Source organism: Solanum pennellii, chromosome 7, assembly GCF_001406875.1.
Source record: "Solanum pennellii chromosome 7, SPENNV200".
Lineage (NCBI taxonomy): Eukaryota > Viridiplantae > Streptophyta > Magnoliopsida > Solanales > Solanaceae > Solanum > Solanum pennellii.
Genome location: NC_028643.1, coordinates 65,860,472 through 65,880,673, shown reverse-complemented (window position 1 = coordinate 65,880,673; position 20,202 = coordinate 65,860,472). Strand labels below are relative to the sequence as shown.

The following is a 20,202-nucleotide window of genomic DNA, read 5'->3' as shown; positions in this document are numbered from 1 at the left end:
ATTTTTTGATACGCACTATTTGTTGCCTCATTAAAAACCTTGTCAGGAAAACCCAGTGGGAAAAAACCTCGGTCAAGGGAAAAAGAGTGCAACGCATATTATACTCCCCCTGATTAAAACATCACTTAATTTCTTGTGATGATGTCTCCAATCTTCGTATATTGTGGTTGACATATTCTTTTTCAAAGAAAAATCACACATTTCCTGAATATGGTGTGTCATTTATCTCAACCAGACGCACTTTCGACTTGCTTCATGGAGGACTTTTATTTCTGCATAGCAACATTTGCTTCATTGATCGCCAGGATATTATTGTGCCTCCACATGCAAACACATAGCGCGCTTGAGATAGAGCTTTATGCGGATCAGATAAATATTCTGCATCTGCGTAACCAAAAAATTTTGACTTGGATTCCTCGGAATAGAATAAACCCATAACTATGGTCCTTCGAGGATTTTCAATCATGTGCTCAACACCATTTCAATGTCCTTTTATAGGGGAGAAACTGAATCTTGCCAGTAAATTTACTGCAAAGCAAATATCTGGTCAAATATTGTTAGTAAGATGCACTAGTGCCCTGAACATGGAGTTTCATCACCAAGAAGTTCTTCATCCTTCTTTTGAGATCAAACTGAATCATCATTTATGTCAAGTGATCTCATAATCATTGGGGTACTTAATGAATGCGATTTATCCATATAAAATTGCATCAAAACTTTTCAGTGTATGTGCACTGTTAGACAAGTATTTCATTTGTCAAATTATCAATCTGTAGGTCAAGACAAAATTTTGTCTTACCAAGACCTTTTCATAAAAATACAAGGACAATTAGGGTCATTCTTTTGTACCCTTTTTCTTCCTTGACTATTTCAATCCACATAGGATTCTTGAAGCTTTATTGAAAAAGTTTCTTTCAATCTCTTATATGCTTCAGACACCTCGATTGTTTCAAGGATTTTCATATAACCTTCATTGTCTAGCTAGACATTACAATTATTCATTACATGCATTCAAGTTTTCATATGTTGCCAGATCAAAACAAACCTCATTGCATCCACCAAAGGAGAAAACATCTCCAATAATGTCAGGATTTTTGCGATAAACCTTTATGCCCCAAGGCACAAACCGTATTTGATATCTTACGATTATACTATCGCATAATAATTTATTTGTACCCCACTGACATTATACCTTGATTTATGGACTACCAGTCCAAAATGTCACTTTTCTAAGTGAAACAAAATATACTTGAATTGTGCATTTTACTTGGCCAACCATTTATCTGTCCACACTATATGACAGATTTGAATTCAAGATCCTCGTCACAATTTATATCATTGAGCGCTACCTCATATCAAAGATACCGTCGACGGTTATTTGATATCGATTCCAACAAGACATAACTTATCGAGATCTCTTCATTTTTCATTATTTCAGGTACCTGAACCTTTTTCAAGATTTTATGAAGTGTTATGTCAATGTGCTCTTTTATAGCACTTGCCTCATTATCATGACCATATTGATCATTTGCTCCTTCCTTCTTCAAGGAATTTTATATTTGGAATCGATTGGTCTATTACGCTTCCGGCGTATCATAGACTCTGTCCTTCAAGGACTTCACATTGGAGCATTTGCAGCTGAATTATATCATAGGGTCAGTGCATTCATCTGGCAACTGATTTGCAACATTATGCAACTGAATTATCCCTTGAACTTTAAGTTCACATATTTATTTAACGAGGATCTAGATAATTCATAATTAACCTCACACATAATTTTCAGCTGTCAATCATCTCTCCCCCTAATGTTAGAAAATCTAACATTCATTCCAACCTTATTTGGAAGTTCATCTTTGTGCGTGGTGGAGCAATTAAAATCATAACCGCACATTCAACATTTTAGATGAAAATTATATGGTTCCTGACCCTGAACCAATTTTAACGGGGAAACCTTGTTGGTTTGATGCATACATGTGTTGCTACATGTTAAATAAAATTATCTCATACCAAATCTTATTTGGGAGTTTTGTTCTCATAACCATGATTTAGCTATAATTGGAGGCATACAATTTCTGCTAAATCAACCAGCATTATCAATATAATTTCATAGTTTGGAACTGTGCTCTTAATTTTAACAATTCGAGCAAACAACCTTACAAAAACCAATTTGTAAGTTGACAACAAAATACATGTGACCATCGCATAGATGCATCAATCATATAGTTGCAAATGATCCACATGACAGGTGAACGGGCCCATATTCACCCTTTTATATGTTCCAAAAATTTTAGGGGATTACAATCCCAACCTTAGCTGGTACAATGATCATTTTATCAAGAGAACAAGCAACACAAGAGAATTCTTGAAGAATCTTTATTTCTTCATCATATAAATCACCTGAATTCTCAATCACGTTTGCATCACATTTAATCGGAATGGTCAACCAGTCATGCCAACTGATCTTTATTTTAGTACACTTATAATTTACTTTTACATGTGATTTCATCAGCATGTACATGTTTGTATGGAACAAACAAGAGGAAAAGTGGGGTAATCTTTTACATAAACATTTATAACCCTCTTCGGTTGTAGTGATTTATAGTCTCAATATTTATTTTTAATTCATCCGAAACTTAAAAAGTTTCTTTTGAGACTTACTACAACCCCAATATTATTCCTCTGATAATAGCACAACTCGTTAGAGCTTGCAATTAATTTTGTGTACTATCACATATTGCATGACACCATCCCTATGGTGAGCATCTCCTTCAAGGAGGAAATTATATTATTATTGTCATGGTCAAAATCATTACGAGCAAGACGTCTTTCTTGCTTTACTTTTGTTGTACCATAGGTACACAACCAATGACAAATTTGTATTGCCACACAATAATGACTACAATCCTTATAGGCAAGAACTATTTCTTTCTTTTGCCCTTTCGGTAGTTCACAATAAACATACCATAGTGACGTATAAAACGTACAATACAATTAGCCATTTCTGCCAAATAAAATTTATTTCCTCTCAAATCTCCCGTAGAGATGAGAAGTGACATATTATTTTTTCTCAAACCTTCCATAGAGGTGAGTTGTGGCATATATCCAACCCATAATGATTTTATCACATCTGGACCCATTCTCTTATAGAATGGTCGAGCATTCACGATACTTATCACAAGTCACATTCTCTTCAAGGAATGAACTAATTATTTATATGTACTTCATAAATTTGCATTATAAGCACATTGTCATGGCTTTAAAATTCATCATATTTCCATGACACACCTCAACATCACTTTGAAAGATCAAGTGTACCATCACTTTATCTTCTTTTATCATGATAGAGGATTTATAAACTTGTCAAATTATTGGGTTGACAACATTCACAAGTCTAATGACCTTTCATACCATTTTGATAATGAAAACTGCCTTCACATTTCGAAGGACTATTGGAGAACCCATAGTGTTCTTCCTTTTATAATTACCACAATGATGACTATTATAATTTCGTCCCTTCATGCCTTTTTTCATATCGTTAATCATTTGTCATCTTCAGACTAACTATTTACTGCTACCACATTCATACGATAGAATGGAACAAGTGAACATGCGATTTTAAAATTATCATATGTTGCTACCACATTCTTTTCAAGGAATGGAGCAAACTCAATGGGACGAATTTCAAGACTTTTTATCAAAGCCTTAGTCATCATTATATCATCACTATGGTGCATTGACTCAAACTCAATGTCTTATCCATATAAGGCGTGTTACTCCATAATTCTATGGGACTTGAACTCAATCACGGTGCATCAAAACTCCAATTGATGTCTTACCCTTTTGGTGCGATAAAACTTGAATCTATCGTCTTATCCTCAAATATTTTTCATTATGGTGCATCCGGACTTTAACCTGATGTCTTACCCTTTTGGTGCGATGAAACTTGAATCCATCGTCTTACCCTTAACCAACGGTATAATAAACCGAAGTACAACATGATTTATTCTTTGAGTCTTTCAAAACAATCAAAATAACATTCAAATTCATGCTATTAAAATTTTATACCTTCTTCTATTTAAGAAGTTTTGTATAGCATGTCATATTAAACCAATAGTAGTATATGTCTTCGGTTCCTGATAATTGTTAGTGATTGAATACTATTTTATCCTAAATCATAAAATATTTTAGAAAATACATACCTGATTTTATGCATATAATACTTTGATCTTCATAACGAGATCAACCAAAATATGAGCTAAAGAAAAACAAGAACTCACTCTCAATTAGATAGAGACTCGTGCTGATAACGTGTTATAAAATCAAGCTTATGGCAATATAAATATAAAGAGATTAAGACAAGAGAAGTAAGATGGAAGATAAGACTTTCTTCTTATTCAAGCGTATATAACAAAAGGTGAATGATATCTCTATTTATAGAGTTGAGATATCACCCCAAAGGCCCCCATGATAAATGCCCAATTAGTAGGTACATAGTTATCCAAATGGTTCTTATCACCTTGAAAACATGTATACATGAATACAATTAAGTCTTGAGTATATCTAAAGGACAATCCACACAATTCAATGGATTTATAACATGATGTAGTTTATCATATTAAAAAATAGTCATAGACTAAAAAAAAATTAATCATTTTTTAGTACTTTTAAAAAATTTAATGAATAAATACATTATTTAATGAAAAGAATGAAGAAAAAATTTCTCCTTAGTCACATTAAATATATTAAAACTAAAAACTGTAATTTATTTAACTTCTCTTAATTATTGAAAATGAGATACATAAAAAAAAGTGATGTGACATTTATCTTCTCTTTTTTTTGATTTTTTTCTATAAATTAATTGATTTTTTGTAAAAGTAGTTCACTCAATTAACTAAAAATAATTTTTATTAATATAGGAATATTTACAATAAAAACTTTTCACATACTACTTTATTAGGAGTAAATAATAATCATCCATAACTCACATCTTTCTAATTTTCGATCCTAATAGATTAATTTTTCACTTTCTTTTCCTTTTTTTTGACCTTCTTCTGATTATTATTTCAGAATAACAATTTAAAAAAAATATTTTAAGTTACTTTCTCTTTATTATTTACTTACAACCAATATATCTATTTACATATAAAGTTAGAATGTTAGAAATAAATAAGATGATGTGGTACATTTCTATCACCTCCGATCACATTTACCTTTTCTCTAAATTATTTAGCATGTTTTTTATTTTTCTTCACCAGTGTGATATTGTAAAATATATTTTCAAAATTTCCTCTTCAAATAATTACTTAATAGTATTATTCTGCATAATTGACATTTTTTTTATATGTGTAACTTTTATTTTTAATTGTTAATTAATAATATTCATGACTTCAAAACATTTCATGTGGATAACCCCCTAAAATAATTAATGTGCAAGTTATATAGTTTTTCTTATCTTACTTAGTTGCTACAAGTAACAATTTTAAAGAGATTTTCTATAGAGTTTTTGTATTTTATTAGTATTTTTAATTTTTTTTTATATATTATAAATTTATAAGTGTTTATTAACAGTTTTGGTATATTGCAACTGTTGCTTTTTTTCGTTCTGTAATAATAATAATTGTGTTGTTATTTTTTTCTAATATTGAATGTTTGCTTTTCATATTAGATTCATGCTAAATTAAAAAAATTTAAGTAGAGTATATTGTTAGTTGAATAATGCAAATATGATACTCCTATTGAATTGTTTATGTAGTGTTGACATGATTTCTCAATATACCGAAGATGATTTTCACCAAAATAAAAGTCAACCTTTTTATTATTTTACAAGCAATAGATTCTAAAAGATGTAACTATTTTAGATAAAATAATATGATAAGCATGACTTGAAATTAGTTGTATATTTCCACTCTACGAATTTCATTCACACACATATATATATATATATATATATATATATGATATGTTTTCTAATTTATTAAATTATTGGTTATCAATTTATTTAGAGTAACTTTTTTCATTAATATTTTTTTATGAACACTGTATAATTTAACTCCCTCCTAAAATATAATTTAGAATTTACTACAGCCGCATAAACAAAAAGAAAATTTCCATGAAATTATTTTTCTTTCTTTACATGTTTTTAAAGATAACATACTAAATAGATTATACGAAATCAACAATATTTAAAATACTAAAAGCATAGATAGTGGTGAACAACAAGTTGAAAAATATAAGTTATTGGGTTCAATGATAATAATATTTGACTCAAAATATTTAAACAAAAAAAATTATTCATAAATCTAATAAGGTCCGCGCGAAGCACAGATACGTTAACTAGTGTCAATAATAAATTAAAATGCACAAGCAGGGAGTGAAGTAGTTTCATGACTTCATCAGATTGCTAGATTGTGAAAAAATCGAAGAAGAAAAAAATGGGGATATGGAGATGGTGGAGTTTGACAGCGATGGTGGGTTAGGGAAGGTGGAGGAAAGGTGTACAAAAATAATAATTTTATTTTATTTGATAAAATATATTTTTTTAAATTTGTCTTTTATTTAATATTTTTACTAATAATTAAAAATTTATCATGAAGAAAATTATGACTTGGCATTAATGAATATGACATGGATATAACATGTCATCTATGTAAGAGAGTGAAATACACACATGGTCAGAGGGATTTAAAAATCTCATTTTTGTTAAGTTCAGGAGTCCAGATAACAAAAAGCTAAGTAGAAGAGTCCATAATACAATCCGATACAAGTACAAGGGTTCACCAGACTATTCTGCCAATATCAAAACTAACCATAAGTTTGTATTACAAGTCAATTGGATCTTTGTTACAACAATAATAAATAGTGTACATGACACTAGAGCAATGTGGTAATTTGGAGTGAGTACAACAAGCATCATTTCATACATCGTAAAGTATACAAAACACATGACTTTGTTATCTTGAGCCGATTGTTCATCATTTTCATCAATAACCATATCATCATTTGACATTCACCGAGTATTTCAACATTAATTTGGAATTAACGTAAAAAATTATATAATACAACGTAAGCAACAACTATAGAGGTGTTTTTGTAAATGATAAAAGTTTGAGGTAAAATTTCTATTTTTGAAAGATCTCAAATAATAAGATTTGATCCAAATACTAGAAAAAATTAGTATTTGAAAATTTGAGATATTTGCCAAAAATATTTACTAAATAATGACAAGTGTATAGACAAACACTATTTATCAAGTTTTTTCCCAAATATCATTTGGAAAATCTATGGCCAACGGGCCCTTAGAATTGATAATACAAACAGTCGGATAACAAAAAAAGATAATGACTCATAAACTATAGTATATGAGAGTGGTGACTACTTTTTAATTTGTCTAAATTATTACTATTTATATTTTTAAAAAATACATTTTGAAACTGACTATATCATAGTGTTCTATTTACAAAATTATTTGTTGAACATTTTTTCAAATTTTATTTTCATTTTTTTAAAAATAAAATCTTATTATGACATCGCTAGCGTTCTTTATATTTTTCAGGAATTGTTTTCTTCTTAATAGTAGTGTCTATATTTTCATTCTTCTTGATGTTTTGCAATTTATTTGTTTATGTCTGAAATAAAATTTATAATAATAGTCTTAGTTTACACGAATAATTTTTTGGTATGATAGTTTGGATAATAGTAAAGAGAAAAGATATAAAGTGACACCTGAAGTTATCTCGAAATTTCAAAAAGACAACCTAACTATGCAGATATCCTATTGCACCCTTAAACTATTTCGAACATATATTATTACATCATTTTCGGATCAATCTCAGATTTTAAACTGCAAGTGTAATCACACACCAATCATTGTGTGACACGTGTTAATTCAGTTTGAAATATTTTTTTTTTCATTTTAAGTTTTTCTTTATTTCTTTCTTTTACTTTTTGACTTATTTTAGTTTTTTTTTAATTTCATTTCAATTTTTAATTCATCTTCAACCCCAACTTTCAAGCTCCCTCCATTTTCTTTCGTTCTTTCTTATTCTTCTCATCCTCACCTAACCCAACACCCTTATCAAGTTGAGCCCCTCCATTTTTTTTCTCTTTTCTTCTTCTTATTTGGTCAAATTTCTTACTTTCCAAAATTATACTATTTTCTAGACTTTGTTGAGTTATTGATAAATAAACTAATTAATTTTCTAAGAAAGATTAAAATTTTGAAGGTATCATCATTTAATTTATCTCATTTCCATATAAATTCAAAACTAGAAATGATAATTTTGAAAGCATAAGAATTCTCCGAAAATTGAAAAAGTTTAATTAGAATTTGGATAAAAAACTAAATAATGTCTACTAATCATCTTGAAATCTAATGGGTTTATCACATTGTTCGAAATGTATTAAAATATCTAGATATAATTTAAATTTGAAGAGAGTTAAACTAATAGTAGGATAAAAGAGAGATGGAGTTGTGGTAAAAAGTGACATTGAAAGTGATAAGTTGATGAAGATCAAAATGAATTTTTGAAGAAGAAGGAAGAAAGAAAAAGAAAAAAATAATAAGGAGAAAAAATTAAAATAATAAGAAAAATAAAAATATATATTTTATAGTAAAATTCTTGTAAAAATAAAATTATATTCGTTTTTTTTTATTTGTTCACGCTTTCTAAGAGAGTGCATACACTCTCCATGCCAGATAGATAAAAAATGATGTAATAATATCAGTTCAGGATTGTTTAGGAGGTAATTGGACACTTGCATAGTTTAGGTGTCTTTTTGAAATTTTGAGACAACTTCATGTGTTACTTTATATCTTTCCTCTAATAGTAAAATTAAAGTGAAATATATGATATATTCTCTCACATCGTCAATAAATGTAAGAAAATTTATTTTCTTAAGGATAAAAGTGATGGCACTTGTTATTCTTGCCGTATGGATCAATTGTATGCACGATTGTTCTCCACATATGTCATACATTTGATCCCAATTACCTTTGCAAGTATGGAAGTCTTCCTATTTATGCGACTATTGATGCAGCACTTAGATAGCAGGTGCAGCAATACCTGATACAACAACATAAATAACTTTAAAATTAATTCAATTTTTTTAAAAAAAATTATGATTTTTTTAATTAAAAACATTGACGACGTGGCCGAATTATAATTGGCTACGTATCAAAAATAGTTTTGCAAAACCATAATTAAAAAATAATAGCATGAATTTCTGTAACGATAATGACATAAATAAATCAAACTTTTAATTAATGACATAAATAAACCTTTTTCGATAACATATTTGAGTCTTTTCCTATTTTTTAGATACAAATTGACAGTCCCATTTGTCATACCAAAAGTTACACACTCTATTAATAAATCCAAAATAACAGAAATTACCTCTATATATGTAAGCTCCCACTTATTTTTTTCTCATAGTTAAAACTAAGGGATTATGTTTAATTCATACTCAAATATGAGGACTATTTTTGTCAAAAAAATTGACAGTTCTCTTTTCAGTTGAATACTTAAACCCTACTCCCAATTGACAAGCTGAAGTGAAGAAACAATGGAGCTAAACCTTAACAAGAGGAAAAAGCAAAATACTGACAACAGCTCAACCGGCAACTCTGAGGTTTTCGCTTCTTGCACTTTCGAAAGTCTCGGTCTTCACACTACCTTATGCGACCAGCTCAAAGGTTTTGTCTTACATAACCTGCAATTTTCTAATAATTTCATGTCAAGTTTCAGAAGAAAAAAGCTTAACTAGTTTATTGATTTAAATTTTAATGTAAATTTGATATCAGAGAGGCTTGGATTCGAGGCTCCAACTCTTGTTCAAGCTCAAGCAATTCCTGTTATACTCTCTGGTCGACATGTGTAATTTCTCTACCCTTCGATGATATATGTATTTATGTTCAATTTCAAGTTTTGTGCTTGTTAATATCTGAATTGATTTTTGGATTATTGTTAACGAATGGTGATAGGCTAGTGAATGCGGCTACCGGAACGGGGAAAACTGTGGCTTATTTGGCTCCAGTAATTCATCAGTTGCAAAAGTGTGATCCCAGGATTCAGCGGTCTGATGGTACTTTTGGTACGTGTTATATCTGCTTGCTATCCATTTCCTTAGATTTTTGATTGTTTCAGAATCCCGGTTGAGGAAAGGCTTCTATCTAATAATGTACTATCCGTGGTTGTTACCTGAAGTATAATCATCTTGTGGTATTTTTTCTGTAACTGAAAGTGTTCCCGACAGGTCACCAGAGATATAATTCCAATTATGAGGTTAAGAAGACAAATAAAAACTAGTTTTTTATCGAATTTGAAAAATGAAAATATGGTTGTCGATTGTCATTATTAGAATAGCTGTGATGGTATTTTGGTTAAAGAAAGTGCTTGTCTTGATAATAGGTGTAAGAAAATCAGCTACTTAAGTTTAATTTCTCTTGGGTGATTTAATTCGGGGTAACTGATATATTTGTGGATAGCGTTGGTTCTTGTGCCAACGCATGAATTATGCATGCAGGTATATGAGATCTTGCAGAAGTTGTTGCATCGTTTTCACTGGATTGTTCCTGGATATATTATGGGAGGGGAAAGCAGGAACAAAGAGAAAGCTAGATTGCGAAAAGGTAGGTGCATTTTGTTCCCTTTTATTTCTTGTCCTTGTAAATGAAAGTAGGTAATGTCTCCTAGTCTGTTGCTAACTTGCTAGCGCTAGGGCACTACAGCTTTTCAGCCTCCTGTTGGTCCCTTAATTCCCTCAGCCTTACACGAACTTATAAGAGAACATAAGATGGATTAGCGGTGTATTTTTCAGAAGGGATTTTATTTGCCTTAGCTTTTGGACAGCTAACAACTAAGCCACTAAATAATACAATTAATAAAATTTAGTTGGTCACTTTGTCCAAATTAGATTCTATATATATGTTAGACTTAGTAATGGTGGGTTTCTCAACATTTTCAATGCTTTGTATAGCGTTGGCAGTACATTGCATTCTTACGTCTTCCCTTCAGATGCTAAATGCTGGTAGTTTTGGTTCGTCGGAGTTACTTTTATAACTTAAAGGCAGATTGCTTGCTAAAGTAGCAAGCTATTTTATGTTGCGTATGTTCTAGCCATTTTCTTACATATGCTGAAAATGGTGCCAAGATTTCCTTTTTGATCAGCACCAGATTTCAAACCTACTTTTTGAGATGTATATTTTGCTTATCAATTGCATAAGGTTTTCAGATGGATTTACAATGGTCCTAAACTGCTGTAGTCATCTCTTTTAAGTTTTATTGGATATTTATATTTTTTCATATGGTACTTGGTAGTGCCAAATTTTACAATTCTGTTTTCTCGCTTGTAAGTCTTGTGAGCTACTCTCTTGGATCTAGGGCCTCCCTTCACCCTATGAGTTACTTCCTGTGCTCCAAGCCAAATGCTATCTACTCTTGCTGCTCTATGCTCTCTACATCAAATACTTAGCCTGTCGAGCCACTATGTTTCTTCCACCTCACATTTTAGCTTGTTTGCCGCTTTAGGCACCTCAAAAACTAATCAAGTATACAAAAGATGGGATGGAAAATAGAAAGAGTTTCAGCTCACTTGTAAACCGTAAGTTAGGTTGCATGTAAGGGCACCCACGGATGTCAGATATATGCAATGTACTTAAATTGTTTAGGAATTTTGAAGTTGGTTTATAATAGTTCAAACTTCAAGCATGATATTTAGTTTTGGATTGAACATTCAGAAGCACCCATGGTTCTCTCTTCTCCTTACGATGCTCCCACACCTTCCTTTTTATCATGGTTTTATGGTGGCTTTCTTTGTTGTTTTGAACGGGTCTTGTTCAGAACAAATTGCGTGTGTTTCACTCTAAAACTGATATTTTGGAAGCACAAGTGGCTTGATGAATGCGACTTCGATGCGTTTGATGCCTCTCAGGAATTTTTTTAGCAAATTAACCATAGGGGAGAAGGAATTTGCTGGTGTACAGACTATGACTCATGAAGGTCAAAGATGTGAAGAATGGGAATGGTGGTTACTAGTCATTATGAGCACCCCTGCAAAGCTTCTGATTCCAGAAATTCCAGTGCTACTGTACTCAGAAGCTACACTCGGGATTGTATCATGTATAGTCTCCAGGTTAATTTGGAAAAGAGTGGAATAGTCCAAGTCCATTATAAATCCATTTGAAAACAGTTTTACAAGGTATTTTGAGCATCATGTATCTCAAGTTTTCCTTTTTGTGAACTGGTGGTTTTAATTATCTGACCCTCATATATAGATGTATTTTCTCTATCCTAGTTCTTTTACTTTAGGTCCATACAGCTATGCTATTCTCTTTTTGCTTTTGTGGATCAAACAGTCTCATTCATCTCCTTCCTCATGCAAGTCACTTGAACTTTTCTGTTGTGTGCCTTTGGTGGTCTTGCTGTATGGTGTATAATATTGATCAGAGTTGTCTGTCTTAATACTCCTGGAGAGTTTTCCTCTTCTGTGTTTGGAAGCATTTCAAAAGCCTCATCATAGTGCTCATTCTAGGTATATCTATTCTTGTTGCAACTCCTGGACGGCTTTTGGATCACCTAAAAAATACATCATCATTCTTGCACACAAACCTGCGCTGGATAATTTTTGATGAAGCAGACAGGTATATTTATGTTCTATCTTTTAATGAACATGCTCTTCGACTAAATTCATGTCTTAACCCCTCAATTTGCATATATGCTTTATAGAATTCTGGAGCTTGGATATGGTAAAGAGATTGAAGACATACTTAATATTCTGGGCTCAAAACAACAAAAATCTGTTGGCAAGGGTAACACAACTTCACAGATTTCTGAGGTTCAGAGGCAAAATGTGTTGTTATCTGCTACATTAAACGAGAAAGTAAATCATCTCGCGGAAATTAGTTTAGATAACCCCGTGATGGTTGGGCTTGACAAGAAAATAGAGCTACAATTAACTCATCAAGACGTCAAACCAATGGAATTTAATGGGAATGATATATTAGGAAAAGATGGCAAACTACTGAGCTCTTCAACTGAAGAATATAAGCTTCCGACTCAGCTACTTCAGAGATATATTAAAGGTATGATTAGGAAGTATTCATTTACGACTTATTGAAAAACTATTTATTCATGTATCACCCTGATCACTTGCTGTATGATCATAATATTCTTATGGTATCTTATTTTCAGTCCCCTGTGGTTCACGGCTTGTAGTGCTTCTTGCAATTCTAAAACATCTGTTTGAGAAGGAACCTTCCCAGAAGGTAAAGCAATTCTGCCAAACAAGCAATTTTGATTTGTAAAAATGGTAGATGAATCGTTCACTGCCATCAAGCTATTTATAATCAGAAGTTGAGCATATTACCAATATGCAATTTTACACGGTACAGGTTGTGGTGTTCTTTTCAACATGTGATGCTGTAGATTTTCATTATTCATTGGTGAGTGGATTTCAGTGGCTCTCTCGTCAGCAATCAGATACAGATGTCAAACAACTGTTTCTGAAATGCAACACACTTCGGTTACATGGGAATATGAATCACGAAGACAGAAGAACTACATTCCATGCTTTTAAAACAGAAAAATCAGCACTTCTGCTATCCACTGATGTTGCTGCTAGGGGCTTGGACTTCCCAAAAGTTAGGTGTATTATACAGTATGATCCTCCAGGAGAGGCAACTGAATATGTGCATCGGTAAACTCTCTCTCCCCTGCCCATTTGAAATTTTTTATTCTAAAAATATTGGTCAGTAAATCGTGTTCAGTCCCGAATATTTCTCTTTACTTTTACTTAAATGGTGAATTGGTGACAGTTTGTTTCCTTCATGTTGTGGTTGCACATATTTCTTCCACCCTCTTCCCCAGGGACCCTAATTTTCCAAGTTCCATCAAGGAGATCAAATTTCCTTAAGCCAGAAGCACTACTAAGGGTGTGCTTGGTATGGAAGAAAATATTTTTAGAAAACGTTTTTCAATTTTCCCATGTTTGGTTGGTTGGAAATTATTTTGTAGGAAAACAAGCTCCTTAAAAATGAGAAAATGACTTCCTTAAGCATAATAGGAAAACAAGTTACATAAGTGACATTGCAAGTTCATTATCTCTTCTTCATCCACCCAACAGCTCCGCGCCCTCCCCATGATTATCCCAACCTTGCTGCCCTGGAAGCCCCACTCCTCACCACATCCCATCCCCATAGTGTTTTGCTAGATAACATATAAATGCTTTTGAGATAGTGTTATTTTGCTTACCTACCTAACATTAGAAAATAAGTAAGAAATTCACTTGTTTTGGGCTTGGGACTTCCATGTTGGAAGTCTCAAGTTTGAAACCCTTGCCAGCGAAAGGAAGGGTGGGTCGAGTTCGTCGCACGTGCTTGTCTAGTGTGAGTTACCTCTTCTATGTGGTTTGCGAGCTATAACATAGGACGGGAGTTCTACCCTGTGCGCACCCAAAGAGCAGCGGCTGTGAGTTTCCTTGTCATAAAAATGAAGTAAGAAATTCACTTGTGTTCGAAGAAAACATTTTTCTCCATAACAAACTCACTGAAGTCTGGAGTGATTGAACACAAATCAACATCTCATTAGTTAATTTTCCAAATCTGTGTAGTGTGCTTGCCTGGATTTGTGGAATGATGTTAGTTACATCCTAATGCAGGGTAGGAAGAACCGCTCGTATAGGTGAAAAGGGAGATTCCTTATTGTTCCTACAGCCAATTGAAACTGATTACTTGCCTGGCTTAGAGAAACACGGGGTGACGCTAACAGAGTATCCCCTTCAGAAACTTTTGGATAGCTTTCCGTTGTTTGGTATCAGGTTCCACCCGAAGAATTTTGTTTCAGTAGACACACATCCCTGGGTTGTTTCTCTGCAGAAAGCATTGGAATCCTTTACTTCATCAGAGGTATTAGAACTTGTCTTATTTATGTTCACGCGCTGAGTTTACTTTTATGCTTCATGCGTTATTGTAGATTTTAACAGCATGTACAACATAGCTTACAATTCATTTCATTTTGACATACCTATCTGCAGTTGGAAGTCAAGTTTCTTAATTTCCATTAGTTATAAAAACCGAGGCCTCTTAATTTGTATTATTTTCATCTTTCAGATTGCCCCTTTGTCTATGCTATGCTATTGCTAATTGACATTACTACAAGTTGACCTCAGGAGGTCTTAAGGTTGAAATTTGGCATAAATGATCGCTAGGAACTTATTCTCTGTAGGGTGAAACAATGGTTAGGCATACATAATATGTTATATTCTCCTATGAGAGTGTCTGCTTCTCCTTTTGTTGTTTGTGCAAATGATCTAATTTCTATAAATAGTTGCACTGAAATAGGCTTCCTTTGGTTGAAAATTTAGAGCTGTATTTGAATTTTATATGCTTCAATTATCTTCATTTAGCTTAGTATGATTCCAATTTAAAATTAATTTTTGAGAATTTCTGTTGGGTACGCAACACTTTTGGATTTGTCAACATGCCCACCAGTCCTCCACTAATGTAAAATGCCTTTTTATGCTTATAAAGCTGATATTGGTTGATTGTATTAAAAGGTTGCTTTAGTCAAGTAGATAAACCTCAACAATAATACTTAAATAGGACGGAATGAATTTCATATTCTTCAAATGATGGATTGACTCGTTGATGTTGTCAGTTAAAGATGAAGAAAATGGCGCAGAATGCATTTTGCTCATGGGTTCGTGCTTACACTGCCCATCGTGGTGAACTTAAAGGAATTTTTATGGTGAAGAAACTTCACTTGGGGCATGTGGCAAGAAGTTTTGCATTGAAGGAGCAGCCATCATTGGTTAATAAATCCCTCCAAAAACAAACAAAGAAAAGGATGAGAGACCAGAAACAGACAAACGTATCAAAAAAGAGGAAAGTCGGAAAAAGATGATGCGAAACATTTGTTATCAGATGAGCTTGTCAAATTGGATTCAATGATATGTACACAAGCATTTATGTCTAGCATGTCCAATTGTCCTGCGTTTCTACCAATGGTGCAAGTCCTCTGATGAGCTCTGATATAATCAGGTTTTGCGGAGGAATTAAAGGTAGACTATTTGCTGACCTTGAGATAGTGCTAGCAGCTTGCAAACATATGCTCTATCTGGTGAGAATGTATCAGTTCTAACTATAAGCAGGGGGTATATAATTAGCATTTTAATTATGCCACCAAAAGTTTTGTATACTCTAGGAACCGTTGTACCCAAAATATTCAATACCTTCTAAAGTACATTTTAAGCAGTTATTTACTAGGTGTGAGCATGGTTTGTGTCCCTTTGTTGCCTAAAACCAAAATGAGACCGAGACATGGCACAACTTTAGCTTACGAGGACTAAGGAGCGTTTGGAGTCACGAATTAGATTAGAAATGACACGCTTTTTGGTGGGTTTAGGCTTGGTGGGTGGGAGTTTTGTCTGTATTAGTCCGTATACCTGTATTGTATTTTCAGTTATCGTATTATTTTATTGTATTACTGCTTCTTTGTTCTGGATTTTCATACCGCTCTCCCTATTTGTTTCCTCCACTTTGTATCCCTATTTCTCGTAAATACGTTCATTTGTTGCCTTGAGTATGTATGTTGTATATTTTAGGGATAAATATATTCAGACAAAAACTTATCAAAGAATATGTGGACAAAATGAACCCCCCCCCCCCCAACCAAGACCAAAAATCTTAAAGACACACTTAAACAAAACTAAGGTCTTATTACTCTCTGAATTTATTTTTTTTTGTAATTTTATACACCTTTTGTCTTATATGGCACACTCTGTGACTCCACGCAATTGAGACGCGTGGGAGATATTTTGATGCCACATTAGCGAAAAAGGTGTACAATTTTTTTTTTAAAAAAAAAGTTCAGTGGGGTTAATAAGACCTTAGAATAGTTATAGTGTGTATTTGGGATTTTGGTCATAGTCTAGGGGGTACTTGTGCATTTTTTCAAATAAAAACTAATAGATCTAGAAATTGGAAATCATCAGCTGTTTGTGAGTATAAAGTTAATATCCTATTTTAATTCAACATTAGAATGAGTATTTGTCATCTGAACCATGAAAATAGTCTTAATTGAAAGTAGGACCATATTTTATTTCAAAGAAAATCACTTGTCAACAAAATATGCAGATACTCTAGATTTTCTTATTATTATTTTGTGGGGTTTATTATTTAGTATGATATAGCTTTTGAAACTTTAATTTTTTGGGGTCAAAAAAATAAGTAGATATTTATATTAAAAAAAAAAAAAAAAAGAGTCCATTTGATTAGTCCTACATCAAGAAACCCTACTTATCCCTTGTCCTTTAATTGTTGAAATTTATGAGTTGGTTGTCTCGAGCTATGACAATGAAGTGGGCCTTGAGTCAGTCAACTAACACAAGGCCCATTGGGCCCTATCAAGTGCAATGAGGTGTGTACACACCCACGTCACGTGAATGTTGAGAGATCTCATTCACGGGCCCAGTAAAGTGATGGTGGGCCTTTGATCATTAATTAGCAGCCCGGCCCACTTCATGTTTGTTTGGCTACTTTTCTATTATATGATTTATATCTCATTTTATAACTTCAACTCAGTCAATGCTGGGTTTCTTTCATTTGACTAAATATGCAAACAATAGACAATGACATCTACCTAATTAAACTTTTTTTTTTCTGTGTATTCATTCTTTTAACATAAATCCCATCTTACCCCTAGGTCGATTTTTCGATTTTTTTTTTCATATATAGTGTTGTTACATATGTGTTTTACAATTTAAATTCGAATAAATGTAAATCACTTGTCATTTTCTCCGTGTTGGTTATATATTTGGTTAACATAGTTGAACTCCGCTCTGCAGACTCCACTTGTAGAATTTTACTAAATACGTGTATTAGCCATTCAAGTCTGCAGCATAAAATTAACGTACGTTGAGTTTGATTCTGTTTCAGTTCTTGTCCCCCCAACAAAAAAGATTAATAAGTAGTAATAATGTACAGCTTGCTTTGGGTACAGTGAATTGGATTCTCCACCCCCACCCCCACGTGGAGGGAAGTATATACTCATATGAAGAAATTACGTAAGTTTTTCGCCAAATGTCCGAATATTTATATAAAAATTTGATGAAAAGTTTCACGTTAGATCCCTACAAAAAAATTTCATATTCAGAGAAATTCGAACATGAAAGCTTTAACTAAACATGAAGGAGTATTAACTGCTTCACGACAAACCTTTATTGATAGTACAATCTACATTTTCCTAATTAGGTGGTGTCGGTGTTAAATGAGAATTTAGCATATATAATTAAGCAAAGCAAAACAAGACAGCTGATACCTTCCCTTATTCTGGCCGGCCATAATCTTGTTTATTGCCGTTAATTCCGTCTTGTGTTTCACCACTACTTTCACATATTTTGTCCCTTTGAATACTAAGGAGTATTATCACTCCACTACTATTCATTTATACAATTGCATGTATGCTTTCTTCTTATAAAAATATATGAAACTAGAATTTAAGTAATATTATGTTCAATAATGGTATATATATAAGTACCATATATACTTTAACTTTTTATCTAACTTACAACAATATCCAACATGTAACTCTTTAATATCAAGTCTGATATTATACTTTGAAAATATAGTAGGAGTTGCTACAATTGATTAAATTGTATTGATAGAGTAGAATATATCTTAGCATTTTCGATGCGTATAACTAATTATACCAATTGATATACTCTACCTATCAAGTACCATTGGCAAACTCATTCATTATTTATGTCATTGAAATTGGAGAGGATATATAGGAGAATGAGATACAAAGATAACAAATGTTAGGGTATTGTCCCTATTTTTAAAAATCATATTGGACCATTACTTCTTTCTTAAAATAAAGTCAAAACACAAGTATAATTGTTTTGATAATATCGGAAAAGAAAAAATATAATCTATAAATTAAATATCCTTCTTAGCATACCACTACACTATAACATCTACAATATTGCAGTCGTTAATTAAGAGTTATATTTAGGAAAAGATTACTCGATGAATAAGTTTTATATGTAGAGTATTTCACCAAACAATGTTAATATATATATATATTATGCTTTTTAATATAGTTTTTTTTTAGAATAATTTTCCTAGATAGTCACCCATGTTAGAGAAATTACCTAGAAATATCACTTATGTTTGTTTTAGGACTACAATATCACCCAATTTGCCTATTTTCCTCAAAATATACTTGACACAAAAAAGTAAATTATTTCACTCCTACTAGGGTGTCATGTCACATTTTTTAATTTATTATTAATATTTTTCTAATTCTTTTAAAGAACGGAGGAACCCACATATTTTCTTGAAGAACCGGAGAAGCTCATATTGCAATTCTTAATGTAATTTTTTTGGTTGGGTAAAATATGTGGATTTGTCTTTTTTTAAAAAAAAAAGTCTATCTATATATAATAGAAGTAAAAAGTGTCACATGTCAACACCACAAATATTTAAGAATTTTAATTTTTCAAAAAACATTTTAAATATGCTCTAAAAATACAATTTTAAAAAAATAAGAATTTTAATATAACTATTTTAAATAGAAAATAAAATTTCTTGTTTGAAAAAACTATAACGGCAAAAAATGGATGATTTTTAAATACCTCTAATTTCAATTTTAAAGGAAAATAATGAAATCGAACTATTTTTTTATAAAAACAATAATGACTATTACAGGAAAAAGATGAAAGATCTTTAAATGCTTCAAATTTCAATTTTTAAGGTTAAAAAATGAAGACTGAAAATTGAATTATTTTATAAAAAAACTATAATGTCTATTTATATTTATCACACTTTCAGTGATTTTAGAACAAAATGGAATATAGAAATATCTATCTAAATAGGAGAAGAAAAAGTGCACCATAAAAAAACTATAATTGTTATTTTAAAAATTAATTAAAAATCTTATAGTAAAAAATAATAATTATCATTAAAAAATTAAAAAACTTATTTTTAAAAAATAGTTAAAAGAGTCGATTAGTAGTTAGTTGTAGAAATGGGGTATTTTTTTTTTTATCATAGATAAATATTTCTAGGTAATTTTTCAAATATAAATAGATATTCCTAATTAATTTTTTCAAACATGAATGACGACTATCTAGGGAAATTAGTCGCTTTTTTAATCATCTGATTTATTACTGATACATATAATACATAATTATAGACTTGTGTGTAAC

General features: G+C 31.7%; 1 protein-coding gene across 1 annotated transcript; it reads left to right on the top strand.

The window, feature by feature from the left end:
* Positions 1–9,485: 9,485 nt before the first annotated feature.
* On the top strand, positions 9,486–16,502 carry LOC107024148 (DEAD-box ATP-dependent RNA helicase 17). The gene is made up of 10 exons (XM_015225059.2): positions 9,486–9,691; positions 9,800–9,872; positions 9,980–10,089; positions 10,484–10,627; positions 12,529–12,637; positions 12,723–13,078; positions 13,188–13,261; positions 13,388–13,692; positions 14,653–14,899; positions 15,651–16,502. The coding sequence occupies exons 1-10, from the start codon at positions 9,562–9,564 to the stop codon at positions 15,894–15,896; spliced, it is 1,794 nt and encodes a 597-aa protein (XP_015080545.1). The 5' UTR covers positions 9,486–9,561; the 3' UTR covers positions 15,897–16,502.
* Positions 16,503–20,202: the final 3,700 nt, after the last annotated feature.